The following is a 25,384-nucleotide window of genomic DNA, read 5'->3' as shown; positions in this document are numbered from 1 at the left end:
AGAGCAGAACTTAGCGTGGGAATAGACCAAGCCTATGTTGTGGGATTTTGAAAATAGCTTTTAAAAAATTGTTATTCTTACAAACATTACAGACTTTAATCTAAACACTATACTGTGAGCAGGATGATGTTGTTAAAAAAAAAAAAAAACAACTTTTCCAAACTGATCTTTTGTATTGCTTACACAAATACTATCTGCCATATATTCATTTTTTAATGGAAAGTTATTCAGGCAAATATACCATGCAAGTTAGTAATTTGAGCACATACAGACACTTTGATTATAATCCCAAAACTCAGTTTTATTTTTAAGAAAAAAATATGTTCTGTAACTCTATTGAACATTTTATAGCTTAAAATAGTATTTAAAAAGTTAAATTTCTCAAATACGTAAGCCATGATGTAATTCTTGAGATGGTATTGATCATTTTTCTCTGTGTCATTTGTGAATATGTTAGATTATATAATTTCAAATTACTGATACTCACAGATTACAATTTAGTATCTTTTCCCCACTTTTTTTCTCTTTATTTAAATTTAAATTTGGGTTTTATTTTATTTATGTGATTTTTGGCTTCAGCTGATTGAATTTTTAATCATTGTTGTAGTATCTGAAATCACTGGAAACTCTGTCCAAAGAAGAAAAATAAAATGAGACAGTTAAGTCTTGAGTAATTTCTCTGTAAATTGATAGGTATTTTCTTCTCTTAAAGACTTACTTTTTTAAATCATAGCTTTCCCCTTTACCCTGCTATTTATTTACCTATTTTTAGCTTCTCTCCAAAAGTTATGTGACTAATTTCTAAGTAGAAAAAGTTCAGCCAATTTTTTAATAACCTGGAAAGAATTTTATTACTAGCTGGTGAGAAGTTAGTGGACCCAAAAAGAAAATAGTTTAATATAATTTAAAGTGTTGTTAAGTATGAATAAGCTATTATTCACCCATCACTGGCACTGACTTTTTTAAAATGGGTAAATATATGGGTGTGTGGCAGTTATGTTCAAAGCCAAAATTTGCCTTGGTGTCTCTCTGTGATACTGTTTCTGTTACCATCTTCACTCAGATTATGGTGTCTAAGTCTCTGTTAGCTAATAGCTAATGGCTGTGTACCTGTCCTAATAGGAATTAATGCCTGTTATCTTCCATAAGCAGTAGGGAGGGTTGCCTGCCCACCTGCCACCCAGCAAGGATGGGGACCAGCTGTCTGGGTGCCATGGGTATTTATGAACATGGTGAGACTTCCTTTGATTCACACATTGGCTGTACTCTTGAAAAATCTGCTTACAAGGGGAATCAAAACTCTTAAATCAAAACTTCTTATTGACTCCAGTAATTTAAGACACTAGTGTTGGTACTAGCACAAAAAATTAAGAAATACTTCAGAAACACTGACTTTGTGTATCAGTGCTTCTGTGCAGCCTTTTAAAAAATCATGCACATCACCAAGTAGACTGTGCTTGGTGGGCACATTTATCAAACATACTTCCAGAAGACATCAGAGTCAATTCCCACTTCCCTGAACTTCTGGTCCTAAACAATTTGACTTCTTTACATGTGATGGGAATGTTAGTCTCCTTCCTTCAAAAGGGGACCAACTCTGTCCACCTGTCTCACCCACATAGACACCACACTCCAACACACACTATTTCAGGGGCCATCTTAGATTACTTTTTAGTTTAGTTTTCTTCTAGAGAAGAATGAAGTTGGTATATAGCCCTCTTCCCCACTCCAACACAAACTCAGTTTAAGTCTTAACATAGATTGTTAGGGTTACATAGTGTTTCTATACTTTCTTAGCTGTAGGTGAACAGAGTTCCCACGTTTAACACCCTAACTAGGGTGGATCTGGGCTTGAGATGATCTTTTGGAATGTTTAAAAATGAATGCAAAAGAACACCACAATTTTGTTAACCAAAGAAGTGTGGAAACATAAGAAAAAAATTTTAATCAGGATGGGTAACATTTTCTACAAAGGAAAATCACGGTACCCTAACAAATGTGGAGAGAGGAATAATTCTGTTCCATGCTGCTTTGACTCTTCTAATGTTGTGCTTTCCCTAAAGCTTATAGAATTAATGTTTGAGAAGTTTGACGTTGAGCGCGACAACTACTGCCGGTACGACTACGTGGCTGTGTTCAACGGCGGCGAAGTCAACGACGCCGAAAGAATCGGGAAGTATTGCGGCGACAGTCCCCCCGCGTAAGTAGCGCCTGCTTTATTTCATTAGTATTTTAGAGGCTCTGAACTTGTTTCTTGTTAAATTGCCCAACTACATTTTATTTTCTGGAAGATTTTACGTTGTGGTTCACAAATTCTTGGGTTCCGTGGCGGAGGAGTCCCATAAAGCAGCAGCACAAAGAGGTGCCCCCCCCCAAGAAAGCGAGAGACCTCGCGGCCGTGCGGACAGACACAGGCAGGGCTGGGGACGCGCCAGGGCAGGTGCTGAGCCGAGACCTGGGTACCTCGCTGCCCTGCAGGGGTGAGCTCAAGCATCAGTGGAACGAGGAAAACTCTGAGCGAAAACCAAGGGGCTGAACATTGGAAATTCAGACGAGGAAACCTGGGCGCTTACAACAGATCCAGATCAGAGATCTGTCTCGGACGTTTTGGGGCTTTATGCCTCCAAATGGTTGCTCAGATTTGTTGCTGAGTGAGCCTGAAAGGTACTGTGTATCAGCAGACTGGTGCCCCGAGCTCTGCCACTTACTTAGCTGTGTGACATTGGGTGAGTTACTTAACTCCTCTCTACTGTATTTTGGTGCAGCACATGAGTGTTTGGGTGCAAGGTATTTCACACCCTTACATACATTACTAGGAAAAACGGCAAATGAGATGACTACAGTTTGCCATTAGGGTCACCACTGTGCCAGTTTAAATAGCTTTTCCTACTCTGTTGCTTACACATAATTAGGTTATATGCTTCACTTGATCTTACACAGGTTTCTATGATTTCCTATAGACACATCTGAGTTAAAGCAGTTTCCAGTTTAAATTCATCTATATTTATTAAGTTTGATAGTATTAAGAATTTTCAATATATACAGATGAGTTATAAATTAAACAGTACTATAACCAGATTGGGTTTTGCTGAGGAATGTGTGGAGAAAGGCCCATTTCTGAGCTTCTGGAGGAGGTTGTCCCTCTGAGTCTTTTCCTGTCGCCACTGTGACAACTTACCATAGACTGAGTGTCTTAGAACAACACCTGTATTCTCTTACAGTTCCGGGAGTCAGAAGCTGAAATCAGTTTCACTGGGCTCCAGGGTCAGCAGGGCAGTTTCCTTCTGGAAGCTCTAAGAGTCCGTTCCCTTGCCTTTTTTCAGGTCTTAGAGGTGGTGGCTCCTCCCTCCCTCCATCTACCTTTGAAGCCCATTACTCCTGTCTCTGCTTCTGTCATCACATGACTGTCCTGTAGTCAGACTTCCCTCTTCTAAGGACACGTGTGATTACATTTAGGGCGCACCTGGATAATCCAGGGTCCTCTCCCCTTCTCGGGATCCTGAACTTAATCACATCTGCAGAGTCCCTTTGCGTATAAGGTAACATATTCACGGTCTGGACATCTTTGGGGCTGTTACTCAGCCGACCACACCCTCCTTTATTCAGAGCCAGTCTTTTCATCTCCATCTTCCTCCTGACCTCCTCCTTTAATCCCTTAAAACTTCCCTGCCACCAGTAACCGTCCTCATTTTCTCCGTCTTCACCCTCTGCCTCCCTTTTTTGTTCCTTCCTCATATAAACTTAAGTTCTCCCAAGTTAAAAAAGTCACTCTCTCGGCTTTGTCCTGCTGTAGCTTTTTCTGCCATGTCTCTCCTCTTTATATCCAAGTATTTTCTTGAACTAATTTCAAGTGTTATTTTTTAGCAGTATAGACAATAAAATATTCTTTTAAGAAATCTTTAAAAATTAATAAGGAAAAGACAACAACTCAATAGAAAAAATGGGCAAAAGACATGAAAAGGCATTCCCTAAAGATGAAAGCTGTACAGTGAATAAATCTTTGAGGAGAGTATAAACTGGCACGGTCACTTGGGAAGTCAGTTTGGCAACATCTAATGAAATTGAAAATGAGCTTATACCCCTGACCTTGTGGAGAGTGTCAGCCCTACCCTCCCGGTGTGTCCACCGAAGGCACTTTTGTCCATGTGCGTCACAAGGCATATGCAAGACTGTTCTTATCAATATTGTTTGTAATGGGGGGAGAGGAAACAGCCCAGTGTTTGTCAACAGGAGGGCAGTTAAATTCTGCTGTAGTTCGCACTGTGCAGCAGTGAGCACAGTGGATGAATCTCAACAGTTATAAATTGAGGGTGAAAAAAGTAACAGAAAAATACACACCATACCCTTCCATTTATATGCAGTTTAAAAGCATGCAGACGTATAGAATACATTGTTTAATGATGCATCTGTATTGGTAAATCCATAGATAAATGAAGAGAAAGAAAAGCACAAAACTCAGGGTAGTGGTTGCCTCCACAAAGGTGGGTGGGGGCAGGGGAGGGGCCGTTGAGCATCGCTGGCTTCTGAGAAGTTTGCCTGGAGCCACTGGACTGCCAGCCCACCAACTGACACTTCTGCGAGAGGGATATTTTTGCATGGTCAGAGTACTTCTGGGGTGGGGCAGTGCAGAAGATGAGAAAACCATCTGGGAAGCTTTTCCCCTGCTAAAAGTGTGACTGCTTTTAACTGGAGTAGTGTTATGATTGGTGGGACATCACTATCCCTGTGTCTGGTTCAATGCAGTATCCGTACCATTGGATTCAGGTCAGAAATGTTTACTACAGTCCAGCCGTGTGGTGGACACTGTGTTAGGTACCTGGAATTCAGAGATAAATAAAAGATGCAAAGGTAAGTAGTGAGAGGGACTGGAACAAGGCAGTTGCTTATTATACATAATTTATAGGTGGATTGGCAAAGGAATTGTCCTGGGTGAATTTCTGACAAGGATCTTTTGGTCCAGTTGGGGCAAGTGGCGGGGAGTTCAAGGGAGGTTTTGGGGAGGAAATTGTTCCTCTGGAAGCCAGATCTTGAAGGCAGAGTTGGAGTGAGTCAGAGACAGAACGGTGGCCAGACTCATTCCAAGCAGAGGGGGCTCCATTAGTAAAGATGCACAGGGGAGATATGTGCTATGCTGGAGCCCACACCTTGCGTGGGGGCCGAGACAGAGAGGAGGCTGAGGATTGAGCTGGGTTCCACGCCCTGCAGACATGAGAGCCCTCTACATGCAGTTAGGGGAAGTGGGAGGACCAGTGCCTCTGGAGCCCCCGTCCTAGACAAGATGAGCAAGTGGCTGATGAGGAGGCTATGGCAGTGGTCCCGGTAAAGCTGAGAAGGTGGGGGGGAGGGTTGATAGAGATGAAGAGGAGGAGGTGGGTCAAGGGATACTTAGGAGGCAAAATTGGCAGGACATGGTGGTTGGTTAGCTGCGGTGATTGAAGAAGGGGAGATTGTGGGATGACAGAGCAGAGACAAGTGACATGGATTCTGTACGACATGAAACAGTATCCTCCATCCACTCCTGGGATTGGCCCGTGGGGAGTGGGTCCAAGTGCGATGTCCTCTTGCCTTTCTAGGGATTTGTAACATGAATTTGCAGATGCAACACTTGGCCCGTGGGACATTTATGACACTGCAATTCTGTCACATTCATAAGAAGGCTCAGTAGCAGCATAACAAAAATGTGTCTTTGTTACTAAAATAATCTTCTTGAGAAAATTCAGCTCCCAATATAGTGCTTCCAAGATTAGTTCATAGAAGAGGCAGTGAATGGTCACTATAATTAGAGCATCGTGCCTAGAATGCTGACCTGGTGGGATCTTAAGGTTTTCTTTGCTATTTATATAGTAAGTGCTTTTTGTAATTTTATCATCTAAACAGGATTAACGTATCTTGTTTGTAATTGTAGCTGAGAACTGTGTTTCATGTACACTGTATGTTTTTAATGAAATGTGTTTTCCAAAGCAAGATAAAAAATTTCTGCTAAAGGCTTGATTCTCAAGAGCATTATTTAAATGACCTTGGTCACTTTTGTGACTGGAACTCTAAAGGCAGGTGGCAAAGCTTGCCCTTGGGCTTGTCTCATCCCTTGGCTTGGAAGGCAGTAACCTCCAGGACAGAAAATATCCTGCAGTTTTTCTAACTGGTTGGGTCAAGTCCAGCTCTCCCTTCCTCCCCACCTGCCCCACTCACGATAGCTGATAGGTGGGGGTAAAGAGAGGCGCCTCATTATTTCCTGTCCATGATGGCTAAGAAGTGGTTTGGCTGAGAAGACGCCTGAGAAAAGGAGTTTAATCAAACCACCAATTAACTCAATTAAATACTTTAATTTTTTTCCACAGCTGAATTAAATAGAATCAGCCAAACAGCATTTTAAGCCATTGTTTAAATAATAATAGCAAAAGATAAAGTGAAGCCACTGTCTTGTATAACACAGTAATCCCCGAAGATTTAAAGAGCTTCAGAGCCTTGGTGATTATCACCACTAAGTCTTTAGTACCCACTAACCAGCACGCTCCTAAAATGGCTTTAAAATTAGAATCCTTAATGATGTTGTTCACGACCACGGCATTTTGCTACCCAGATTATAAACAGAAATGTTTCCATTTCAGGCACGCAGAAGAACTCTCATTAAAATGAAAGTCCCATTAAACCGTGCATGGCTTTCTCCTCCCCAGGTGACCAGCCCACTGAGATGATCCCTTTGTGGGGGAATTTGTTCGTCAGATTTCTCCACCTGACTCTCCATGGCCAGTGACCTTAGCTCCCAGCCAGCTTGAACTCAGTCTTAGTTCAAAGAAGCTGTGTGGCTCCCGAGTCAGGCCAGACCCTGTGGTGCTTGTGCCAACCCAGCCGCAGCTTTAGTGTTTACAGTGGTCCCAGTGTCTCCCAGTCTCTAGAGTCACCTTGTCCTGGGTTGGAATCCTGACTCCCCCACATACTAGTGGAGGACCTTGGGCAAATCACTTGGGCTCTCCCATCTTTATTGCCTGTTTCATAAAGGGGATAGCAGCAGGACTGTTGTGAAGACAGAATTCAGGTCTGCATAAAGGACAGTGCCTGAGTGAGCAAACGTTCAGTAAATGTCTGCTATTAGCATTAATAGTCAGCGCATCAAGACCATCACCTTTTTAAGTATTTTTAGCTTTTAAGTTTAAACAAAGAATAATCTATTGTCAGAAACTGATGGAAAGTTAGGAAACATTTCAAGAGAGATGCCATTTAACATTTAAATATATATATATGTATATATTTTAACTTTTTTTTTCTTCTAGGCCAATTGTATCTGAGAGAAATGAACTTCTCATTCAGTTTTTATCAGACTTAAGTTTAACTGCAGATGGATTCATCGGTCACTACAAATTCAGGCCAAAAAAACTGCCGACAACTACCATACCCCCTGTTACCACCACCTTCCCTGCAACTACAAGTAAGTTTTCTGTTTTGAAGTTTGTACACAATCTTGAGGAGTATAAGAAAAATTTTTCTGAAGTAGAAAAAGAATTAAATAAGAGGAAAATACTTGAAACTAAGTTAAATAAGATGAAAACTTATATAAGAGAATAATATGGTTCCATTAATGAAAGAAAAGTATAAGGTGTAGGAATGCTTATAAGCTAATAATTTTTAAATGTTATCTAAGAAAATTATGGTCATGTAAAAATTCTGGGAACCCTGTTGTAGGCACAGATCATTATAAGCCTAATTTTTCTTTTCTGGCACTTATAAAATTGTGTTTTTCTTTTTATTACATAGGATTGTAGTATTTTAGGTTCAAGTTTTAGGGCCTTGATACCTCCCTATTTTCACATCTGTATTTGGACTTTATTTTTTGGTGTGCTCCAAAATGTGTGCATACAAAATATATTATCTTTTCCAATTAGAGTAAATTAAACAAAAATATTTGACATGTTATAGAAGCCAGTTGGGACACTGGTCTGGGTGTGACCTAAGAAATGGAGGGGCAGGAGTTGGGTCCCTGTGTCTTGTCTCTAACACCCTGTCAGCTCCAACCACCAGGATTTCAGGCTTTAGCTCTCAAACTCTAAATCCAAGGGGGAGGGAAAATGTAGGAAGGAAGGATCTCTGATAAGCTATGAAGTAAGCTGAAATAAGCCCAGCTTTATTGCCCATGATTTTCTGCGAGTACCCAGGGTAGGGCTGTCCTGAGTACGGGCACTTCTGGAAGGGCTGATTTTTCTGGGCACTCCACAAATGTGCCACCTTGTGGCCTGGATGTGTACTGCCTCATGTTACAGCAGTATTTCTGCCCCTCATTTCAGTGGTCCCTGGTGTCCTTATTCCTTCCAGTGAGTTGTCCGTCTGCACTTATGTGGCTCCCCAGCTTTTGTTCTCCAGCTTTTATCTAGTGGTTCCCCAGCTTTTATCTTGAGCCCTAAACTTTCTCTGAAGTTGCAAACATGAGTTTGCAATGATCTCTCCTAGAGTTTGGCAACTGCTAGATATTTAAATGAAAACATATCAAACTCAACTTGTTTTTATCACACTATTTTCTGCCTCAAATCTGCTTCTTCACCTGTTTTCCCCAGCATGGCCCACAGCATCCGTAGTCACGCTGCTAGGATCCCCTTTGACTGACTTTGTCTTAACTTCCCACAGCACCCCCCTCCCCACACACACACAGAGCAGACCGTGTCCTTCTCCCACTTAAATTCCTTGTCTCCACCTGTGCCATCCAATATGGTGGCCACTTGAAACACTTGAAATGTGACTGGTGATACTAAGGATCTGAATTCTTAATTAAATTTAAAAAGCCTCATGTGGCCAGTGGCTACCATATTAGACAGCACAGGAGTCAAGTCCTTCTCACTTTGTCCCTAGCCTCTCTTTCTAACTTCATCTTTAAGCCCTACCACCTCACTCCTTATGTGCTAAGTATTTGGGATTTTATCCTAAGTGTGGGGTAAGCTGTTGATGGATTTAAGCAGAGTTCAGGATTAGATTCACATTTTATGGGGGCCGGTCTATAGCTCAGTGGTGGAGTGCATGCTTAGCATGCACTAGGTCCTGGATTCAATCTCCAGTACCTCCTCTAAATAAATAAATGAATGAATGAATAAACCTAATTACCTCCCCCTTCAAAAAAGAAAAGACTAGATTCACATTTTGTGACGATCACTCTGGCCACCGTGAGGTGAATGGGCTGTAGGGTCAAGAGCATCAGCAGGTCCTGGTGTTTGTCCAGGGGAACTGTGCGAGACAGAAATGCAGAGACAGTCAGGAGATGCTGACTTGTGCAAACCAGAGACCTTGGGAGATACTGACAGGGTTTGGCGGTTAACCAGACTAGAGGGGTCAGGGAGAATGCCTCCCGGGCCCCTGGCTCACACAACTCTGGGGATGATGATACCGTTCATAGAAGCAGAGAACTAGGTTTTGGGGTAGATTCATAGGTTTAGGGGTAGATTCATAAGTTAAGCTGGTGACCTTGTTGGGTTTAAGGTGTCTGTGAGACCGTTAAATGGAGCTGTTTTGTAGACAGATCTGTGGGCCTTGAGACCAGAAGAGAGATTTAAGCAAGAGACTTAAATTTGAGAGTCATAACATATACGTGGTTCATACCATGATCCAGAATGAGACAGCCTAGGGAGAGGTTACCGTGAAAGGAGAAGGGCTGGAATTAAGTCTCTAGAAACTCCAACTTTTTGAAGAGGAGAATCCGCTGGCAAAGGAGACTGGAAGGGAGCCGCTACGGAGGAAGGGGGAGACCAGGAGCATGTGTCATGGGGCCGAGGAAGAGAATGTTTTCAGAAGGGAGTGGTCAGGAGAGCCAGGTGTTGATGAGACTTCAAACAAGGGCAAGATCAGAATGTCTCCATCTGATTTCATGACATGGAGGTGACTGGAGACCCTAGCCAGGGTGGTGAGTGGAGTCGTGCAGGCAGAAGCCAGGCAGGGGCGAGGGGCGTGTAGAGCAAGAAGAAACCGAGACAGTGGGTCCAATAACTCAGTCCACTAGTTCGGTCCTGACAGAGGGAGAGAGGCCACGTGTTTGAATGTGATAAAACAGATGGGAAGCAGCCGGCAGAGAAGGAGAACAGAATGGCAGAGTGAAGGAATAACCTGAGGAGGAAATTTCCACCAAGGTGGGGGGGGGGGGGGTGTCTGGCTCCAGAGGACTCGCAGAAGGACAGACCTGAGCCCGGAAGTGGGCAGGCTCCTCTCTCCGGGGAGGAAAGGAACTGAGGGTGCAGATAAGACACCTTGGAGGTCTGGGGGGAGCTTTGAGGACATCCTCTTCTGTGATCTCTGGTCTCTCTAGAAAATAGGCAAGTTCACCTGCTGAGAATGAGAAGGGAGGTGGGAGCCCTGGGGGGTCAGGGGAATCCGAAAAACAGCTGTGGAAATTGGAAACAGCTTGTCACATGGAGGAGGGTCCATTTGTATACTCAGCTGTCTGAGTGCAGACACAGAAAAAAAAACCCAGAGGCTCCAACAGGATTCATCCACAGTTGAAGGACAGAGGCGAAAGGGAGTTGAAGGTATTGTCAAGAAATTGACTGAAATAACGGACTGTGGCGACTATGTGGAATAGCTGAGGAAGCAAAGACAGGACAGGACTGATGGAGTTGGAAAAATGAGAAGGGTCATTTGCTGAACCTCTAAAGAAAGAAAAAAAGTAGTCATGAGAGTCTGAGACTGGTAAATAAAAAAGCTTGAAGGAGTGGAGGCTCTACTGGATAGCAGGATGCTTACAATTGGGAGACTGATGATGAGACTTTAGCAGGAGGATGTGTGAGGCTGGGACTGAGGGACTGGATGGAGCAGAGGGGGAAAGCCTCTGGGAAGGATGAGGCCACAGCACGGAGAGGGATCATCACAAGGAGGGTGGACCCACCGAGACGGTCCAGGAGCCCCTGGAGAGGAAGGCTGAGGACCAGTACCACGCCAGGAGCACAGGGCAGTCGAGAGAGGACAGTAAGATGGGCAGGCTTGGGGTGGTATAGCTGATGGCTTGAAGGCAAGAGTGCAGGATTGTACCACAGGGAGAGAAGAAGCTTGTGGGACGCCCTCCCAACCTCCAGACTAATGTGCTGAGGCTGAGAAGGAGCTGGTTTCCAGTGGTCCATGTAAAGAGATACTCTTTCATCGGGCAGGAGAACCACTAATGCCACTTCTTTGTGACTCAGTGAATTAGAGAAAATTAGGTCCCCAACTCCTAGAACAATATTCCCTCTAGTTGCTCTCTGAGCTTTTTCTCTTAAAAAAATATATATGCTGTTATGTGTATTTAACATTAATAATTGTATATATTTTAATATTATCATCCATTTCAGATCCCCCTTGTAGTTAAGTATCCCTACAAATTGAGTTAGCAGAACATATTCGAAGGGCAGTATTACACTTGCAAATGCTTACCAACGAGTACGATTCTGTGACAGTTGTTTTGTTTAGTTCTTCCGAGCATATTGCCACATATAAGTGAATCATTGGCACATATTTTGGAAACATTTTTAATGATGATAATGAGGGTTAAATATTTTCATTTATTAATCCACAGTCTGTCAGGTAATTAACTCTGTGCTGTTGGAGGCCGCTGTGCTCACTGTGTTTAGCAGTACCCGGGTACCTACCCGCTGGATGCCAGCAGCATACCCTAGGTGTGATAACCGCAGATATTCCCAGACATTGCCAAATGTCGCACAGTGGGCAAAATCACCTCTGGTCAGAACCACTGTGTTTGTTTCGTTGTACTTTCGACATTTGTCTCCTTCTCCATTCTTAAGATCATTACTGGTAATGACAGGCTGAAAGTAAATATTGAGTGATGGTTGCATCTAATGACAGCTATAACCCACTTCCTAAAAACCCGGACTGCTCACATTTGAGCAATTGCATATTTCAAATGCACCAAGAAAGCTCCTTATACCCTTAGGGGGACGCCATAGGATTCCTTTTGTAAAGTGAAGAATTAACCTATATTTCCTGTGTTCATATGTGTTTGTTCTGGGTTTTTCTAAGCAGAGCATATGAGACTGTACCTATTTTTGGTTATGCTATTAGTTACATATAAAGAAAGAAAAGAATAGGGCTAAATTTGGGTTATCTTTGATCTCAGGTTTAAAATTCAGCAGAGGGTACTGAGTTAGCCTAAAGAAATTAGAGCAGGAGTTGGTAGCATGAAGAATTTCTTTTGCATCCTTTTTAATTATCTCACTGCAGTGACAGATTGGTGGCTCAGGGAAATACAGAGAAATTTTAAATTGATAGATTCAGCTCTGAACACCGATTATAACTTGAATTCACTTTCCTGAATCTTATGTCTTTCTTCTTTGAATTAAGGTTTAAAACCCACCGTGGCCCTGTGTCAACAAAAGTGTAGACGGTCGGGGACTCTGGAGAGCAATTACTGTTCAAGTAACTTTGGTAAGAAATAAAACCCAGGCTTTTCTCTTTCATCAGAAACCTGAAACTGCATGCTTAATCTCAAAGGAATGGCCACGAATGTGATGGTAAAGGGTCAGTTACACTCTTCATTTGCCCAAGAAAATATTTTCCTACACGCTGAGGTATGTTGACTTGTGCCCTTCAAAGTGTTAGATTTCACAACTGAGAAAAAGACGAATACAGAAAATACACGTTTTTCACATAAACTTCATCATTTGACTCCTGGTACATGATACTGCCGCTCTGTGTATTCTGGCTGGCTCAGTACTCCTGGAGGGGGGAGGGGGGCATGTATTTTTTTTTTCTTACACGGCTTTCATAAACCTGTATTTTTTTTTCTCACACAGTTTTCATGTACTGAGTATTTTTTCACACATCTGTAATTCAGCTTAAGTAAATTAGAAACATATCTAGGCTGGCCTCTCTCAGTAGAAATTCAAGTATTTCCCCTGTAGTGTCTTTCCAAAGTACTAAATTAAAACTTGGAAATCTGAAGTCCATTTGGAACCTCTTATAAATTGGAACCTGAGGAGATGTTACCTAATGACTTCGAATCTCTAAGTGCTTTTTCCAATTTGAAAAAAAAAAAAAAAAAAAGCCACACTTGCTGTGAAAATCACTTAAGAGCAAAAGATCCCAAGTTTAATTATGTTGGTTGTGTTTAAAAGGAACATTTAAGAAAAGTCTTACCAGGAACAGAAGGTTGCTGCAGCCTAAGTAGGTCACCCAAAACAAAGAGCTTCCCAGAAGAGGCTTTGCTTGCTCTTTCTATGCCTTCAGGTGGGAACTGTCTGCAGCCCAGGTGGACTAAGTTGTAGCGAAGGTGTGATGGCACTAGAGAATCTAGGGCCTAAATCTGACGGGAGTTTGCACACCGAAATTCAAGTAACTGGCATAGACATGAAAACCGGCAGCTCCAGGTGCCATTGCTCCCACATCCAGGGTAGTCTTCTGTAGGCGGTGCTGAAAGAAGTCTCCCTCCCTGTCCTTCAGAGCCACTTGATTTCACTTGGGTATGGACTGACATTTTGCAGTGAACACTCATCACTGGGAAGCAAAGCAAAGCATGATTAGAATTGTGATGTTATGAGCTTTGCACACTACGGAAGCAGTGAGTTCTCACTTTATCCTGAAAGGGTCGTATCAGCCACGTGCAAAACTTGGTCTATTACACTGTGACTCCCTTACATGGCAAAATGACCTAATACCATCACCAGTGGCCCACTGGTTCTCAACCAGCATTGGTAACACGCCTTTTGGGGCAGGTTTTGGTTATTTTGAGGTGCCACTGGTTTTTCTGGATAGGGACAGGGTTCATAAAAAAGCCAGTCCATGCAAGTCCTGCATCACATGGAATGCCCCCCCCCAAATGCCAAAAGCACATCTTTGAGAAACACAGCATCTGTCTTTCTGTAGCTCAGTAGTGAGACTCTTAATCTCTGTCACATGGCAAAAAGAGAGAGTTACATAATGAAAAGCAGCAGAATTTTGCCTGAGATTTTTTTTTAAAGCAAGAAAATGTTTTCGGTTATACCTCTGTGCCATACTCTGACTTGTTAAAGGAGATAAACAGGATGGATAACAAAGACAATAAGAAAGACCCAGAAAAAGACAGATATTTACTGATTAATTAGAGACAGGGACCCCATAGACGAACCATAGCTGAAGGAGAGGGGAACAGGGTGAGTCACAGAACGGCAGGCGTTCACCTACACAGACAGAGACACAGGGACTCAGGTCTTCGTGGCTCAGTCCACCATCGTGCACCTGTTAGTACTGTATTGCCTCCAAAGATTCACGGTCTTGTGGAGTAGTCCCAGGTAGAGGCTCATGAGCCCAGTTATTTGGTAACTGATCCACATGTTGGGTGAAATATTGGGACGAGTCCCCATCTCAGCAATGGATTGCAATACGGCAGGTATTTTGGTTTCTCCCCTCGGTATCAATGCCTAACAGATGGGTGCCTTCCAGCTCCGTGGCCCATATTTTCAACCTGCATTTTGGAGACAAATGTACAGAATCAAATTCGACAGCTCTCTTGGGGCCCTCTCGCTAACATTAAACTCTCCCGTCTGAAACTTAGAGGAGTGTAGAATTGTTTTCAGTTCTGCTTATATTTGTCTTCATGGTCACATTATTTCAAAAACATTTTCCTCTGCAGTCTTGGCTGGCACTGTTATCACAACCATCCCTCGAGGTGGGAGTCTGCACGCCACGGTCTCCATCATCAACATCTATAAAGAGGGGAACCTGGCGATTCAGCAGGCCGGCAAGAACATGAGTGCCAAGGTCGTCGTGGTCTGCAAGCAGTGCCCTCTCCTCAGAAGAGGTGAGTGGGAGGAAGACGTCAGTCCTTCTTCTAGGGGAGTTCAGCAACAGAGAAGGGGACAAGAGAGCCCAGCCTTGCTGGGTCTTTCCATGCTGTGTCTAGTCTAGGCAAATAAAGTCAGGGCTAATATACTGCCCACTTCTGGTTTCGAAGGAGGGCCTCTGGAGTCAGAGAGAATTGGGCTCCAATCCCAGTTCCTGTCACTTGTGGAAGAAGACAAGGTAGTGGAAAGGATGAATGAGTCCAAGAAGCATTTGAAGTCAGATCACTAGGGAACAGACACAAAAAGAGCAGCTCAGCAGAAAGAAGTTTTCAATTATTGCACTTAAGGTGCTGATACTAAGTTTAGAGGAAACTATCCATCAAAGAACAGGAAGTTCAGAGCTGGAGTTCAGAAGACAGAGGTATGTATATATGGGCTAGAATGAAAGATTCAGGGCTCATTTGTAGACATAGGATTATTAAATCCAGCAATGAGAATGAGTTTATTATTAAGAGAAATTTTGAAAAAAGGAAAGTTACTCCAGAGACAGAGGCACATGATTTTTTTAAAAACAGGTTCTTTAACTTATAAAAGTAATGTTAAAAAGTTCAGCAACAACATGGATGGACCTGGAGAATGTCATTCTAAATGAAGTAAGCCAGAAAGAGAAAGAAAAATACCATATGATATCACTCATATGTGGAATCTAAAAAAAAAAAAGACGAACTTATTTACAGAACAGAAACAGACTCAAAGACATAGAAAGCAAACTTGTGGTTACCAGCCGGGGAAGCGGGTGGAAAGGGATAAACTGGGAGTTCGAGATTTGTGGATACTAACTACTATATATAAAATAGATAAACAACAAGTTTATACTGAATAGCACATGGAACTATATCCAATAGCTTATAGTAACTTATGGTGAAAGAGAATGTGAAAACAAATGTATGTATGTTCCTATATGACTGAAGTATTGTGCTGTACACCAGAAATTGACACAACATTGTAAACTGACTATACTTCAATAAAAAATATATTAAAAATAAAATTAAATTAAAAGTTTAAAGAAGTAGAGAAGGCTATAAAAGGTGAAGCCTTTTCCCTTTCTCCAGAGGCACAATGAAAAGTTCCTTTGGGAAAGTTCTCTCCATAGAAAGCATGCACCTACGCACATAGATGGGATCATGCTACACACAGCCTACTGCAGCTTTTCCCCCACATGATGTGTATGCAGACATCTTTCTGTCAACAGCACAAAAAGGTCTCTTTCTTTCTTTGGAGTGGTAATAATGCCTGGTATTCCACTGTGTGATAGATCGTGATTTTCTCTATCCAGTATCAGCTCATTCCTTTCCTCCGTCTTGTTACAAACCTCTCCCACAACCAAAACAAACCAAACCCCCACCACACACACATACACAGAAATACAAAATACCCACTTCAAGAAAGCTTCACTATGACTTTAGATTGTTCAGAAAAATCAGGAGGCCAGCAGCCTCACGCTGACTCTTCAGAGGGAACAGCAAAGTAAAAGGTGACACTTCTTCCCCAGAACTGTCAGGAGCAGCAGATAATGCACGTCTCGATACTTACTTACAGGCTGCTGGCATCTCAGAGTGATGCCAGCAGCCCGGCCCTGCGGTGGCATCGACCTGCCCAGCCTACCAAGCTTTCTGAGGCTCAAGACCGCTATGATGACAACGGTGGCCCACAGAGGAAGTGTTATGCAAGAGAGAAAGGAAACATATATTTTCTCTATGACATACAGGGTGAGAGGGAAAATAAGGGAGGTGATAACACACTTCCTTTACGACATTTTTCTGAGGGAACATAAATCTGCAGGCTTGAACCCAACATAGTTCAGCGTTGGCCCCAGTCTAGTCCTGATCTAGCCAGACACACTAATATATTAAAAAAAATAGTATAACAGATATAAGTACTTTTTAGTACCTATCTTTTTGCAAGGGACTATTATAGTAAGAAGGTAAAGAAGTGTATGATCCAACCATACCCTCAAAAAACTTACATAGTATAAATGTTCACAATGTTAAAAAAAAAAAGTTCAAGACAACAGCAACAGAAGACAGTGGATCATCAGTTGCCAAATGCCTGGGGAAATCCAGACGCGCTGTGGGGCCACGAGAGGCCACCTGAAGATGGCGTTTCAGGGAGCACTGGCGGCCCCTCGAGGAGGGACAGCCTCTCACAGGAACACAGTGTGTCTTTCATAGTGGAGACTCAGTAAGTACACTGGGCCTGCAGCACTGCTGGGCTGGACGTGACTGGATGTGACCATTTCGTCCAGTGTCCTCGTGTCCACAGACCTGGGACAAGTCATTCCGTTGAATTTAGATTTTTTTTGATGAGAGTCTTAAACCACATTTTATCCTAGAGAGAATAAATGTCTAATTATATCATTTATAGAACATTTACAGAGAGGTAAGTGATAGTCTAAGCTCTTTCAAACCAACACAGAGAAAAAAAATAATAATCTTATATTCTCTTTTAGGCCTAAATTACATTATTATGGGCCAAGTGGGTGAAGATGGGCGAGGCAAAATCTTGCCAAACAGCTTTATCATGATGTTCAAGACCAAGAATCAGAAGCTCTTGAATGCCTTGAAGAACAAGCAATGTTAACAGTGAACGGTGCCCATTTAAGCTGCGTTCTGTCACTGCCTCTGAAAGATCTATTTTTTTCTCAGTAGAAAAAAGAAAAATTTATAACATGAAATATTGAGCATCCAGAAAGATTTACTCTTCACACGATGTAGGTATGAGACCTCCGACATCGCTGATGGAAGTTGTGTGCCTGCGCGGAAGAGGAACAGACGTCCGATTGAAAACCTGCAGACGTAGTGGGGTGATGAGAAACTAAACATATCCAGCGTTGACAATTCGGAAGCCATTTATTTATACGTCTCTGTCAAAGGATATTTTAGAAATGAGTTGTGTGAAGATGTAAAAAAGAGATTTTTATATGTGCAATATTTATAGTGATACTCGTTCTGCCTTCAAGCATTTGCTCTGAGGTGTTATATTCTTCTCTTGCATTTTTTAAATCAATGCTTAATAAAATATTTTTAAATGATTATATAATAGCCATTAAACTTGTTTTTATAGAAAATGGGACACTGTGAAAAGAATATTCCCCACTATAGACATATAAGGTTGTCTTTGTATCAATTTATACTTTGCTAAAAAAGCATGCCAACAACTGCAGGACGGGATGGATCCAGGCATGTAAACAGACTATAAATCATCTCTGCAGAACCAGAGGATTGTGTGTCCCTCAGGAATCTGGTTCAGGTCTTTCATTTTGTAATAGAAATGGGAGGTCAGGCATATTGCGTGGCTTGTCCAGAGCACACATCTCCCAAGACAACAGAAGACAATCAAGCTCAGAAGTCCTACTTCCAAACCCAGTACCCTTCCTTCCACTACAAGCAGCTTTCTCTGCTCTAGAGGAAAAATCCTCTTACCTTGCAGAGTTCGGTCTTTGTTTTCCTGCCCTGTATCATAATTTGTCATCTTACAGGACTTGAAATTAGAAGTAAGCCTGAGCCCCCTATCCTGTTCATCCCTACTCAACTGCATCAGGCTGTATCAGCTAGGATGCTTTTCTGCCATTGCTTTGAAAAATCTACTCTCACTCAGTAATGGAAGAACTGTGCAAGGACCCCCATCGTTTGCATGGAGCTGCTAAAAATGCAGCTGGACCTGCAAGGATTGTGGCAACCAGCCCTCAGGAGGTTGCCTGCCGGGAGCTGTGGGAGAGGGGACAACCACCCCTATTTGAAGAAGGTTAGGGATAAACAAAGACTTGGGTCTCCAGGTCTCCCACAGTTGAAGCAAAGTTCTAGAACTAAGTAAAAATATTCTTTTGGGTGAAGACAATAATTCCCAGCCCTAGAAGTGACCAGACATTCAAAGAGCAGCAAAATGGAAGTTCAGAAGGAAGACAACTGTTTGGCAGCTGAGGGAACACAAGAAAGCCATGAACGTGGGCTGGTTGGCAGGATCAGGAATCACTCCTCAGCTCTCCCCCTGGGATGCCATCAGTACCAGAGAATTCACCAGCTGAGGAAGTGGAGGAGCTAGAGGAGCCACTGGCAGGCTCCATGGGCCAGAGGCACCTTTTAGAAAGGCCGTCTCCACCAGCTGAGGGCGCAGGGCACCCAGCCAGGCTGTAACTGTGGAAACCTGATTGAGTCCAGCATTCTCTTTCAGGAACGCATGTTGTGGGGCTTTGGAGTGATTACTAAAGATTTTAGCATTTTCTCTTTCAGCAGAACTCCACTGTTGGTGCGCTACAGGCAGCAGGCTTGCAGCTGTCAGCCTCCTGCACCCCCACGGGAAGACTCCCACAGGTTTCTGAGTGGGGGCTTGAGTCACAGTGAGGTTAAAAACTGGGTAGAGCAATCCAGACTTTCCAAACCACTGACATCTCTGACACAAGACTTAACAACTGTCTGTGGGATTAGTGGTTAACAACAGAAGGCAATGGTTTGTCTTTTAATTCAGTTATTCAAAACATAGATGTAAGCTGAACAGTGACACTGCTTTTTCTGCTCCAACAACCATCCCTTAATTTCTTTTCTTGTTTATTATATCATTTATTTTAACTGAACTTCAGTTTCCTTAGTTATAAATTGGGGTTAGGCCAGATGACTTCTGGGGTCCTCTACTATTTTCTCTTTTGGGACTTACTTTTAAAATTTTTTATTTCTTTTTACAGAATGGTGAAAAGGTTTTGTTTTTGTTTTTAGGTATTTGTACTTGGGGAATCAATTTACATGTGACAAACAAGTGAATGACCATATAAACATTTCAAAATGATAAACCAGACTCTGATGTGTTTCAGAGGATTCTGCTAGCTTAACTTTCATCCTTTGAATTCAATTCAACTCCTATAACAAAAACATAAGAATCTTGCAAAGTTCCCAAATCTTAATTCTGTTATATTACTTAATTGTTTGAAGGTTAACCTTAAGTTGGAAGAATTTTACCTTCTTTTTTTCCTTCCTGTAAGAGAGTACTGCTAGGCTTCCATTAGACCTTCTGGACTATTCAATGAAATAAAATAGTGACAAAAATCTTCTTTAAAGAAAAGCCCTATAACAAAACAGTCACTAATCAGGAAGCTCTAATGTTAGTCAAGTAATATTAACCAGAAAACCCTTTGGTTTAAATTCATGTAGAACAGTAAGTTCATGTAGAAAACAAACATTAAAAAAAAAAAAGATTTGAGCTAAGTGTTCTAAGGCCTTTATATTGAGAAAGAGAAGGATAAAAATATTGATTAATTTGATAACTTTTAAGTATTTCCATTAAAATATCTAGGGTTACCATAAAAGAATATTGAGTTTGAAAATTTAAAACTAGCAGAGAAAAAAAGGTAAGAAGTTCAAGAAAGTGAAATAAAGTAAAAATAGAACAAAATATGATGGTAGAAATGCAAATGTATCAATAACTTCAATATACATAATTAGACTAAATACTTAAATTAAAAGCCAAAGATTATCAGACTGAATTAGAAAAACAAAATCCAACTATATGCTATTTGAAAGACACATCTAAAACATAGGGACACAAAAAAGTTGAAAAGCAAAGGATAGAAAAACATAAATATATCAGGCAAATATTAACCAAAACAAAACTGATGTGGCTTTATTAATATTAGGGGAAAAGACTTTAAGTCATTTCTCCAGATGAAGAGGGCTACAAGGAAATACAACAATTTTAAAATTTGCATGCAGCTAAAAACATTCTTCAAAATATATAACTAAATTTGGCATAGTATAAATGGAAATTGACAAGTTTATCATCACAGTGGGAGATTTTAACACATTTCTCTCAGTAACTGGCAGATTTAAAAGGGAAAAAAAAATAAAGATACAGAAGATTTGAACCACACAGTTAACTAAATTTGCCTGATGGACATAGATAGAATCAAAAGCTCATTTTTAATCTCAGTATGAACAACTTCAAAACTTGACCACTGCACCATGAAACAAATCCCATCAAATTTCAAAGAACTAGCATCGCATGGTCATCCTCTCCAGCAACAACGAATAATTAGAAATTAATGACCCAAAGTACACAATAGTTAAAATAAAGAAAAAACTTGATGTTGGAAATTGAGAAATGTACTTTTAAATAACTCATGATCAAAAAGAAACTAATGGAAAATAGGAAATATTAAAAATTTGAACAATAATAGAAACATTGAATATTAAACTGTGTGGAATGCAACTTAAATAGCACTTTAAAATTTATAACATTAAAGGTTTACGTTCTAAAAGGGTGAAAATATTTTGTGAATGGTACAAATTAGGAAGTCAGTAAAAGAACAAAAGAACACCCTCCTAAAGAGTAGGAGGAAATAAGCATAAATGCAGAAATTGAGTAAAATAGAATTTAAGTAGAGAAAATTAACAAAATCAAAAATTGGTTCTCTAAAATGACTAATATAATTGACAAAACTGACAAGATTAAGCAAAAAAATAAATAAATAAATAAATAAAGGACAACAAAACAACTTAGGAATGAAAAGGGACCTTACAACAGATGTTACAGACTCTTAAAAAGGATTAAGAGGATATTATGAACCACTTATGTCAGTAGATTTGAACACTTACATGAAGTGGACAAATTCCTGGCTGAGGGGTGGGGACTTACTAACTTAGACTCTGGTAGAAATAGAATACTTAAATAGTCCTATAACCACTAAAGAAACTCAAGCATAATTTTAAAACTTTCTTCAAATAAAACTCCAGGCCCAGATAGTTTTATTTAGAAGGTCTACCAAACATCTGGGGGCCAAAGACTGCCAATCTAACATATTCTATTCCAGAGTATAAAAAAGTAACATCCAGCAATTCTTTTTATGAGATTAATATAATCTTAACATCAAAACTTTAGCAGACAATAGGATCTAGGAAGACCACTAGTCTGATTTTACTTACGAACATAGGTGCAAAAACCCTAAACAAAATATTACCAAAATCCAGCAAACAAAATAGGTCATGATCAAGTTGGGTTTATCCCAGAAATGCTTGATTGATTTAACATGAGAAATTCAATGGTCAAACTTCCTGCAGTGCCAACTAGGGAGTCTTAGGCACAACTAAACATTCAGATTCAACAGTACCACAGGCCTCCTTCGATATCAATATCCTTAGAAAGACAGAGCACAGGGACCAGAGCTTAACAGGGCTATGTCACACCTTCTTCTTCTGTGGGAGCCTTTGCAGCCATCTGGCAGCTGTCCACACAGCCATCCATGAGCTGTTTTCCTTGGCCTCCCTACATGATGTCTCAGATGCCAGGAGACAAGATTCATGCCAAGTGGATGCAGACACTCCAGTTAAAGGCCGCATTTTCACAGAAGCTGGTATCTCTTGTAACAACACCATAGGCCCAGCTTCCAGACTCCTCATAGATGACATAAATAGTTATGAGTTACACACTCAGGAAAGCCCAAAGCTATGGCTTCCCTATCAGGTATTCATAGTTCCTTTATATTGGATTAGATTCCTTCCAATCCAATGCAGTTCACCAATCAGGGGTCATTCCTACCATAAACAAGTTAGCCTAGCAACATAGTTGACATACTGTATTATCAGATTACTAGGTAGACTAAGCTAGAGCTAAACAAAGATCAACCGTTAATGGGGAAAGGTTCTGTTAAGCCCTATTCATGACAGATTAAAGAAGAAAAATCATTTGGTCTTAATAATGCAGAAGCACTTGATATAATTCAACATTTATTCATGACAAAAATAAACCCTGAGCAAACTATGAATAGAAGGGAACTTCCTTAAGCTGACAAAGAAACTTGCAGCAAATCTCATATTTAATGGTGTAATATTGAAAGCATTTCTTTTAAGATCAGTGGTAAGAATGCTTAAAATCACCATTTCTATTAAAAATTGTACTGGAAGGTCTGGTCAGTGTAGCTAGGCAAGAAAAAGAAATAAATGATATTGGAAAGGCAAGAAACAAGACTATTATAATGCAAAGATGATATGTTTATCCAAATAGAAAACTTGAAGCAACCTGCGCGGAAGTGATTAGAATTAATAGTTTCACAAGTTTGTCTCTTAGTCCTAGCCCCAAACAAAAAATAAATATAATTTTATTTTTTATAACTAAGCATCTTGAATTAGGGATTCAAGGGTCAGAGGGTCATTATTCACACACCAACAGTCCCTTTTTAACATAGAGCCTGTGGCAGTGCAAGCATCGGGGTATATACACATGGATGTACAGTTAGGTATGCAGACGAGGCACCTCTGGGATATATATAGACGTTTCTCTGAGGGATTTTAAAGTTATTATTTAAAATTTTGACATTTTGTTTTTGTCATTTGCTTTTTCCTCTTAAAAACAAAGTCAACAATTAGGTTTAAAAAGGCTAAAATTTGATCAGATATAAATTTGAAACAGTATCTTTTGCTTGAAGGATGTCCCTATGGCATTATGATAGTAAGATCAGGTTAGATTTAAACACTGAGATGGAGCTTTTAAGTTCAGAAGTATATTAAGAAAATCTACAAGCTCAAAGTACGACTTTACACAGCTGACCAATTTGTTTCACAGATAAGAAATTAGTATTAACAGTAACAATGCAATTAAGAGCATCCTGGATGAGGAGGAGAAAGACTTGGATTCTCCTTCACAGGGCAGCACTGGGAATTTTAGTTTCATTATCTGTAAAATGAGGAAGTTGAAATGAATTCTTTCTGAGATCCTGTATAGGTTTAAATTGTTTCCAGATCCTTGAATAACCAAATTGATAAGGATTTAAAGTGACAAAGAAAATTAACCAGTTTCTCCTTTCTAAACCCTTTGTCCCTCCATGGCCTGGCTTATTTATTTTCTAAGACTGACTCCTGCTTTTTTATGTTTGCGACCTCACTGCTCATCCTTTCCCCCTGACTCTGGCTCATCTCGCTGGTCTCTGCTTCTGACCTTGGTCATAAACTTAAAAGTCTTTAATAAACAATCACTTAGAAAAGCAGGAACTGAACATCTTAAATTCTGTTCTCTGACCAAGATGAACCTACAATGGGAATTCATTCAAAAAAGCAAAGGTTTGGAATATATCTTTCCTAATACAAACAGGAAATTGAGTTCAAGATCTCAAGTCAATCATTATACAACCTGGATAAATCACTTAAAATGTCAGTTTTCTTACCTATAAAATGAGAAGTTTGAAGCAGGTGCTCTGAGTTGTCTTCCAGTCCAACCTGATGAAATAGGACCGAGAGCCTGCAGTTGTTCGATGGCTAACCAATTGGATGTCAATTCCAGGATATTTACACAAACAGATAATGGCTAAATTTTCATTCAACAAATTTGTGTCATTTAACATCAACACTGTACTTAAGCTGAGGATATGGAGAAGAATAAGAGAACTGTTCCCTCCTATGCTTAGTTTAGTTTTATAGCTTAAAAAGAAAAAAGCCCTCTGTGTTAAAACAATCATTATAGAAAATACAGTGATTTCTTGCTACTTCCACTGAAAAATAAAGTGGGTGAAATGAGTTTTAAAACATGGAGCTGAATTATCCTCCAGAACTGCTTTAATTTCTGAGTGAATGAGGTGGCTAGTAAATTTTCTTCCTCAAAACTCTTTTCAAATGGCACTTGATCGTTTTAATATCCTTCAATGAGAATAATTTTACCTAAAACTGAAAGGATTGATTCAATAGTCTTTCTAATGGAGAGAGAGAGAGTGAGAGAGAAACCTCTAGATTGCTGGTAGCAGGTTGAAGGAGCCTGTCATTATCTGGCTGAAACAGTTCTTTTTTGAAACATACATTTACCTCCTACCCAAACATGCTGTTTTGCCTCTTGTATCACTGTAATTTAATTTACATCTGAAATCATATCTCTTAAAGAAATCATATCTCTTAAAGAGTTATTTTTAAAGCATGCAACTAACACATAAAATTTTTCTTAGTTTTGATTTCTATATTCGAAGTATTTATTTTAAACTAGGGGCAGGGGAAGCAGGAAAAGAAAAAATAGTGTGAAATAACCAAAGGAAGAGAAACACTGTCATTGTCATGTCTAAGTATATCTTCAAGAAACAACATGTTTACAAATGGGGCAGTGATGCCAGAAAGCTAACAAATTTACTTACAAATGAGAGATTCAGAGTAGCCATTACCCTGGCGCTATTAATATTTTCTTGGTGTAATTTTGAATAATTAGACTCTCTAGGGCCTATAACCTCAGCTTATTTTATATTTTATAAATGTATTTTCTGAGGAAAACCAAAAAATCAGTTTCAGTGCAATTCCAATTAAAATCCCTACGAGTTTTTTTTTTTTCAAGACATTGATGGACAGATTCCAAAATTTACATGAAAAAGCAAAGAACCTAGAATAGCTAACAGTTTTGAAAAGTACAAAATTCTTCACCTTGGCATTCATTACTGTACTTGACCTGACTGTTGTAATAGCAACGGGCTTGCGTATCACTGTTTTCTTCTGGGGTGGTAATAAGTCATAAAACTCCACTGTCATTTTCTTATTTCTTTATCTTAGAATGTTGTAGCATTATGTATTTTTGTCAGGTTTCCTGAAGCATAATTGAAATGAATACAGTAAAATTCACTTTTTTTTTAAGTTTAGAAAAGTTTAATAGGTATGCTG

At 40.4% G+C, this 25,384-nt stretch overlaps 1 protein-coding gene across 1 annotated transcript in view; it reads left to right on the top strand.

Moving 5' to 3' along the window:
* Positions 1 to 17,816, top strand: part of PCOLCE2 (procollagen C-endopeptidase enhancer 2) — a 64,942-nt gene extending 47,126 nt beyond the window's left edge. Inside the window, exons 5-9 of the mRNA XM_064491819.1 lie at positions 2,064 to 2,200; positions 7,272 to 7,426; positions 12,301 to 12,384; positions 14,567 to 14,734; positions 17,227 to 17,816. Of these exons, the coding sequence (XP_064347889.1) occupies positions 2,064 to 2,200; positions 7,272 to 7,426; positions 12,301 to 12,384; positions 14,567 to 14,734; positions 17,227 to 17,357 (675 nt within the window). The 3' untranslated portion in view covers positions 17,358 to 17,816. The remainder of the gene's footprint in view (positions 1 to 2,063; positions 2,201 to 7,271; positions 7,427 to 12,300; positions 12,385 to 14,566; positions 14,735 to 17,226) is intronic.
* The last annotated feature ends 7,568 nt before the right edge of the window (positions 17,817 to 25,384 follow it).

This window comes from Camelus dromedarius, chromosome 2 (assembly GCF_036321535.1).
Source record: "Camelus dromedarius isolate mCamDro1 chromosome 2, mCamDro1.pat, whole genome shotgun sequence".
NCBI lineage: Eukaryota > Metazoa > Chordata > Mammalia > Artiodactyla > Camelidae > Camelus > Camelus dromedarius.
Note: the sequence above shows the minus strand (reverse complement) of the source record. Positions and strands in the feature narration are given on the sequence as shown.